This window comes from Mesoplodon bidens (genome assembly GCF_964165515.1).
Source record: "Mesoplodon bidens genome assembly, chromosome: 12".
NCBI lineage: Eukaryota > Metazoa > Chordata > Mammalia > Artiodactyla > Ziphiidae > Mesoplodon > Mesoplodon bidens.
Genome location: NC_138168.1, coordinates 69,322,143 through 69,330,313, shown reverse-complemented (window position 1 = coordinate 69,330,313; position 8,171 = coordinate 69,322,143). Strand labels below are relative to the sequence as shown.

The following is an 8,171-nucleotide window of genomic DNA, read 5'->3' as shown; positions in this document are numbered from 1 at the left end:
TCTAATTGCTGCTAAATTGAAGTCTAAACAATATAAGCAAGGTTTAAAGAAATGGAAACCACTAAGAACAAATAAGATTTTCTTCCATTAAACTTAATTCTTAATAATCACTGTTTAACTTTGGTTTTTTTCTATTATAGTAAAAACTGTATTTTCTTTTGAATTGCAAAGGAATTTTGCTGATATAAATTACACTATCACAAGTGTAATATCCTAAGTCGTTAAGGCTTTAAATGAAATAAAATTTATGCCTCGGATATCTGTAGTAAATAATGGTAAGACAGGCTGTGAATCCACTGGAGACGCTTTCTTCACCCACGTTTCCTGTGTTCTTATGACTTTGTGGATTTCAATCCATTGGCTGAGTATAATATCTGAAATGAAAGGGACGAGGAAATTTGAAAGATAAGGTAAACTAGATCACAGTGCAAGTCAGCAAGAAGTTTAACAGCAACTCAGTTCTCATTTTCTTATAATGAAGAAGGATATAATCCAGTCTTTTTATTATGAAAATTGTTACAGGCCTAGAAGCAACAACAACAAATTGTAGAATAGGATTATCTACTTAGTCAATAGAATTCCCTATAACCAGAACAATAATTGTGGATTATCCACATGGAACCGGCTTTGTTATACAGAATGCTTATTTTGTTGCAAAGGGAATTTACATGTGGTACATCACTTTCAAACAGCATAAAAAGTTCGTAGCTTTTATTAGCTGCAGTACTGATTTTGAAGTGTCTACCTGAATAGTGATCAAACCCTCAGAATGTCTTCTCTACTATCTTTTCTTATCAAACAATCCCAAGTTCAAAAACCTGGAATCCCAACAAAAAATAAAGTGACACACTAAAGAGAGAATACAATGTTAGTTTCTGAAATTTTATTATTTTTAATACATACATTTCACAAACAGAAACCTTCTAACACCACACAATTCCATAACCAAATGTTTCAATTTTATCAACATTCTTTAACTATTTACACTGTCTTCCCTCAACAAAAGTGCAATCCAAGACATTTGACAAGAAATCTTCACTGATAAGAATATGTTTTTGAGCTGGTGTTAATGATGCCCATTCATTATATTTTCTTGTAATTACCTGGAATAACAATAAAATCAACAGGACACAGAGATGAGCTGGGTTAGGCAGCATCCTTTTATAGGAAACAAAACACTGAACAAGAGCACTTTCTCCTCACCTCCTCCCCAGCTCCCGACTACAATTACCCAACAGCTGCTACCATGAGACTAAAGAGAAGAGCAACCTGGAGTTACTGACCTGGGCATGGGAGGAGAGACTGCATGTTAAGCATTGATCTTACAGGACAAAACAAAAGATTTCAGCAAGTTAGTTTGGGTGATCTAATAAGTTACGTATCAGTTTATCTGTTAGTTTTAGGATTTAAACACCTAATATTTTCCTGATGAGTTAATTTCCCCCCAGACAGATAGGAAAATACTTTTTACTCAGAAAATGAATGAGCTTCTTCTACAAAAACTGGGAATTAAAGACTGTTTGGGGAAAGCTCTTTCTTAATTACAATGGGATAATTCACCCCACTCCCTAACTTCACAGCACATGTCTATCTTTTAAGGTGTAAACCCAGTACATCAACTGCTTCAAGCGCAACCAGAAGAGAGTGAAGAACTGAGCTGGCCTGCAGAGAAGAAGATGAGGTGATCAGAAACAGTCTTCCCATTAAACTAAAGCAGGTAATTTTATTTGTTCAAGGTATAACTCTTAAAACTAAAACAAGTTAAAGTAGATAAAAATCACTTATTAGTCACTCATGAGTAGGTTCATGTTATTGAACACTATCAGAAAAACAGAAAGTGGAGCTCTTGGGTGACTAATACCCTTTAATATCCAAACCACAACAAAAATAATCATCCTTTCTGATATATTCCAATTCCTATCAAGGTACTCAGAGCAAAGTACTTTGAGAAAGTGTGGAGAACATATTAAGGTCAGCAGATTCCAAACTAAAATTTATTCTTCACATGGTTGTATATTCAATTACATTTTATTCTCAAATCAGCCAAATTTTCCATTTTAGACAAGAACGCAATGCCTTAAAGGCAAAAGATACTCTCGGATATGATACCTATGCCTCTCCTTTTATATCAATTTGGCATCCATAGAATCCTAACTTAATCATCAAAATAAATGCCAAAAGCAAATGTTACTCACTTACAGTGAAACTTCCTCATACTTATTTTCTCAGAGTAGACAACAATATGAGGAGAAAGTAGTGAATGCATCAGACACTCCACTTGCAGAAGTTTTAGGCTGAGGAGCTTGCTGAATGTGATCTCTATGTAAACTTGAAGCTTCAGAACAACAATACAAGCAGGTTTCTCTTCAGAAATTGAGGTGGGTTAAAGAACAAATATTTTACTATTCATTTTAAATTCAGAAATAAAATCCAATGGTACCCTGAGACAAGAGAAACTCACCAATTTTTATAACTGGGTACACGAGAGAATCAATAGCAAAACAGCTAGTTCAGTTACAGCTTTGTGTATTAAAGACAAATTTGCAAGGGATGTGTCCTATAGACCTCTTTTCCTTGCATCAAATACTGTGAGACCAATGACAATTTGCTGCTTCTTACAGACACTCAGCATTTCCCCTCACTGTGATATTCTTCAGATCATCAAACATCAAACTGGATGTTGTCAGCTGAATTACAATCATGCAAACCGAAAGATAAAGAATATTAGTCAACCTCTCACAGTCAGCTGTGTTCTTTCAAACAAAACATCAAATATTCCATGTAGCAGAACTGAAACTCACTTGCAATGATGCCTAAACACTTCTGAGAGGAAAAACAACTGTTTTTCTGAGAAAAAAAAATGGTATAAACGAAATAATAGAAAATATTCACATAACCCCAAATTTAGCTACCCATAAAAGGATCATATTTTCAACATTCTTTTAGCATGTATGTGTATTATAGTTGAAATTATCAAATTCATTTTTGAGAAATCATATTCCAATTCCAGTTCTCTAAAGGTATGGGGTGTCGGTCTACTTAAATCAGAAAGTTCTAATAAACAGAAGCCTGGGATTTTGGAAAGCTCAATGCTCTGACCAATCAAGTTCTGTAAATTGTCATCTTCTTCACCAATGGTAAGGTATCATGGAGATCTTCAGAATAATCTATTTTCAAACATATTGTTATGCATTATAATCAGTGATTTTCCAAAATGAAACACTTTAAAAAGAAATACTAAAATGATTCTTTTCCTCAAAGGTTCACAAATAATTTTTTCCTTTCCTTCTTAGGGCAAAATCTTTGATTTGGGAAACGCAGCATCAAAGGGGTAAAATGCAGCCATAAGCAATCTGGGGGAAAGACAAGTGTGGCAATTGGTTCTGAAACTCACCAGTTAGGGTCTGTGGCTGTGAGATTTACCTGTGAGAAGGATCTGACATCAAATGGCACTTTGACAGTGCAACCTATATAAATCAGTACCGCTCAAATCTTGTTATTCTCTTGGATTCTCCTTAAGAGCTTGTTTGACCAACTTCAAAGACACAGTTCAGATGACAGCGTTCTGCCTTTTTGCCCTCTTGAGTCAGTCTGCATCATTTCCAAATTCATTTAGCATATTCTCTTTGTTATAGGTCAGCTTACCTAAAAATACATATTTTCATATGCCTTATAATTTGGATATTATTTTCGGTATGAAAACTGGCTGCTAAACTACAACAGGAATAGAATCAGGGCTCATGTCCACCTTCCAACGATCTGTCAGTGAGGGGAAACTGCAGGCCAGCGTGCGCTGCGGAACGCCAAACCAAGGTGGACAAACACACCATCAGCTCTCCAGGCACAGATTACATTCACTTGTCACATGTTTCTCCCAAGGCCCAGAGAAGATCTAAAAGTGGGTCTTTAGACAGTTAACATTTTAGTAAGAATTTCTTCCCAACTCCTACCGTGCTCTCAGCTTATGACCACATAATCCCTTTCCTGAATTCACCCCATCCTCCCCACCACCCTAAAAGCTGCCCGAGAGACCCTTAGTGATAGTTAACCGCTCCCCCAAGCTCACAGGAGTACCGGCTGGGCTCTGGTCGTGACCACAGACTAACACTCGGGAGTCAAGAGAAGGCAAGGCGCAGGCCCCCTTTTAGTGGCACACATACACAAAGGAACTCTCCTTTCAATTAGAAAAGAAATGAATGTCACAGAAGGCTTCCCTAGAAAAGATATGTAATAAAGTAATAATATCAATAAAATAGCTATTACTAAAGCAAAGCTTTCATCAATAAGCTTCGAGAACTTTGAAGGAGGAAAATGGCTTCACGAAATGGTAGTCCAGGTTGCCACAGTGTGGACACTGCTGGACGTTGCTGTACTCGGAGAAGTACTGCATCCCAATCCGCACGTCGATCACTGGCTTCCCGCAGTGCTTACAGTTCAGGCGGGCCTGGTGGGGGGGAACACAAGATGCCGTGAGCCACAGTACCCCTCTACCTCACAGCACTGCCAACGTCAAACCAACGAAAACGTGAGACTGATCTACCTGGGAAACTCACCAAGAGTTTAGTAAAGCATCCCTTTTATTACCCAAAACAGGGTATGCAGAGCATCAGATAAGCATGAGATACACACTCAAATATTCACCCATCAGCCTGAAATTAATGACTCTTCTCTCCCGATGTGCAGCTCTGCTAGTAATTACTCCTACTGGTGGCAAGAAAATTCTCAACTTGTGCCGCCTAAACTTCTCCGGTAAAGTTCCCCGAACAACTGGAAATCTCTGCCTCCTGGATTTTAAAAAGTGACTGAAACCAACTTCCCTCATCCAAATCTGCATGAAATTTCTTTGAAGATTTTTTTTGTTTATTTTTAAAATCCATATACATTTTTCATTCTACTCGTTACTACATTTCTGTTTTCTTTGGGGTAAAAATAAAATTTCCCTAAAATACTCTAGTAAAATTGAGGATCCAGGAATAAGGGCCACCTTTACCCTGAGGCTTCTGGAACCTGCGAGCACACTGTACCTTTATACATACTCCAGCCTCCCTCTAACAGTACAAGACCCAAGCTTTTGGCAATAGGTCCAAGGACTTCAGTGAATAACTAGAAATTATAAGACTCTCAATTCAGACTCATTCTAAAAAGGTAATAGAGAAGTATAATCTCATTTTGTCCTCAAAACGCTCCTGTAGGTAGATAGTAGTACATGAATTTTAGATGATGGAACTGAGGCACATGGTGATAAAGCGGAAAGGCTGAGATCTGAACCACGGTAGCTTACTCCAGAGCCTACCCTCTTAGCCATTACATGGACTAGCTTTCTGTAACCTGAGATAAACTCCCTTTTAACTGACTAATCTCTCTGAACAATATTAAAAGTGAGATTCTAAGCAAACCTCTCTCTTTAACCACTCTGTTTAACCTATTATTCCTTTCTAATAATGAATTCCTGCTTATCTTGGCCTCGAAGTCTTATTGGAAGACACTCCTTGATGCCTTAATAGTGTCTAACCTTTGTACCTTCTCAGTGAATATAGTTAATTGATTTTTTTAAGCCAAAAGTAATCAAACCTGTTTTCCATTTCAGTAAGGGGCCAGAAAAGAAGTGTTTGGGCTTAAATTGTTTTAAGGAAGAAATATATAGTGAGGAACAGCAGGCTGGGTGTGTCAGGACGCCATTCTGCTTTTCTCCCTGAAGGTGAGGAAATAACCCCAGTGCCTTTCAGTGGTGGCGTACAAAGAGCACAAGACTGGGAGTGACAGAGGTTGTGGTCACGGCTGTGACACGTGTGGGGAGACCTGGGAAAAACATTCCAATTGTTTAGGCCTCCACTGTATGTGGAAAATACGAGTCTTTTCCAGTGCTAACACTCTATGAGTTATAGGCCCACACATTCTTTCACTTCCTTATTTCTTTAAAAGATAACCCTGTCTGGTGTGTGTGGGAGAGAGGCGTCCCTTCCTTTTGTTCCTCTCATTTCAAGAGCTGGCATCAAGGAACAGTGGGTATTATAAAATGCTACAGTGAATAACTAAAAGACAATGATATCTCACTTCCAAGGCTAAGTTTTAAATGGAAATGTGGTCCATGTATGAGAATAGCGTAAAGGAGTCAATCTTATCTGGAATCAAACGACAGGCTACAGATGGCCATCCAGGTCTCTCACGACCATATTTCTCTTCTAAGATCACTAGTACGGACACAGCATAGCTGAAATACCAACTGTGCCAACCTTTTAATTCAACCTACACAGCTTATCTTCTGAATAAACCAATAATGGTAAGGATATTCTCTTTATAAAAGTCAAACCATAATGCTAAAGATATAAAACTATGTAATAAAACTAATGAAATGTTTATCAGGTATTTATATTAAAGACTTAGCCACTTAAGAGGGAAGGAAAGTATCTCTCCAATCCATGAATTTCAAAGAATTATATAACAAGTGTTTTCTTTTCTAAAGCACTTAGAAATAAATCAAGATACTTCCAAGGATTTTGTTTTGTCTCCTGTGTTTCTATGGACTTATGTAAGGCATTTTCCAATGTTAATACTTCCCTCTTTTCCTCATGACAGCTAAAGTTCAGATGCTTTCTTAGCATCAGAAGATGCCCCCCCTTAGCAGAGCTTTAAGGACTACAAATCTTTCAAGTCAACCTCAAGCACCTGACAGGGCAGGCAGTTCCTGGATAACTGCACTGTCCCACAGAAAGGAAACAAAAAGAAAACCCTGACTATTAAAGAAAGTGAAACTTTCTTCTTTCCTTTTAAGTGACAACTTTTTCTTACTAGAAGCTATGTTAATCATATAAAACATTAAAAAATATAAGTAAGCAAAAAGAAAACTAAAGGAACCACTCAGCATCCCACAACCCAGAGACAACCTCTGGTAACAGGCTAGCAGGTTCCTTTTCATGTTCACTTTTTACAAATGGAAGCGTATTATTCTGCCATTTAAAGGTGGCTTTTTTGACTTAAAATACTGAAAATATTTCCCACATAATTACAAGATCCCTTTTAATGACTGCCTAGTATTTCAGTAACAGCAGCACCATGCTGCAGTAAATCAACCATCACTGCTGGATTTTGGGGGGGTCCCACGGCTGCTCACTCCTGAAGCACGTTCTCCACACCCTCCCACCTCCTCCAACATAACCACAGTGCTGCCTCTAACTCCTCTGCATTCCCTTGGGGACAGAAGCCTGATAGCACCCACTACTCACTCTGAGGGGTAAATACCAACCTGACAACATGGAGAGGCGGCCAGGATGTCATAGGTGTACATGGTGCCCAGCTGGTGCCAGCTGCCATCCCACCGCGACTTACACTTGATGCAGATGATCTTGTGAACCCCTTCCAGGCAGTCCACACACACTGCGTACAGATGCATGAGCCTCCCTGTACACAGAAGACACGATGCTGAGAGTGGCTGGCCAAGAAATCACCTTTTGTCACCAAAGGGGATTAAAACAATGGCTCATCTATCAGTTATAAGCAAAACTTTATCATTTGAATAAATATATAAAGCAAAATAGATGATATTTATCATATATCCCCAAGTTGCCCTTTTACAATAAGGATGGATTACTAACTATTGTCAGTGGGACACATACTTTAAGTTCAATCTTATTAAATACCGGCTTCAATTCATTTTTCCGAAAAGTGCTGCCAGGTTTCTAATACGGACATCCAAACTCAAAATGACCAAGCCACAGATGCTCAAAAGCAGCCTGTGATCATGCAGGACTTTCTGCTCAGAGATCTACTGTGGATTATGGAGGCTGAACCAGCAATGTTGGTCTGTGTTCATGGGCTCTCATCCATCAACAAGTCCCATCATGAAAAAGTCCAAAGTCTGTCTTGGTATTGGTAGCCCAGAATTACACCATAGTCAAAATTACTATGTTAACTGTTCTTGTCTCCAAAATTGCTCATCCATCACCACATCCAATTTAGGAACCAGAATTATATCTTACTTGTGTTTTTTTTTTTTCAAAGGAGTTCAGTGTCTTGTTATTTACTGGGCTCTTGAAAGTCATAAGCCCATTCCTCCACTATTTATCAATATCTAATGCTCGTAAAGGAAAGATGTCACCCTAGTTTATATGGAAGGGTTCAGGTTCAAATTGGGGAAGAAATGGAATGTCCAGCATCTGTCTGGGCAATGTGTA

General features: G+C 38.4%; 1 protein-coding gene across 4 annotated transcripts in view; it reads right to left on the bottom strand.

Annotated features, from left to right (window-relative positions):
• Nucleotides 1-501: 501 nt before the first annotated feature.
• The window catches only part of HECA (hdc homolog, cell cycle regulator), a 44,348-nt gene continuing 36,678 nt past the window's right edge, over nt 502-8,171 (bottom strand). For all 4 annotated transcript variants that reach the window (XM_081251141.1, XM_081251144.1, XM_081251142.1 and 1 more), the window contains 2 exons: nt 7,244-7,398; nt 502-4,444 (listed from right to left, as the gene is read on the bottom strand). In XM_081251141.1, coding sequence (XP_081107267.1) covers nt 4,280-4,444; nt 7,244-7,398 — 320 coding nt within the window. In that variant the 3' untranslated portion in view covers nt 502-4,279. The remainder of the gene's footprint in view (nt 4,445-7,243; nt 7,399-8,171) is intronic.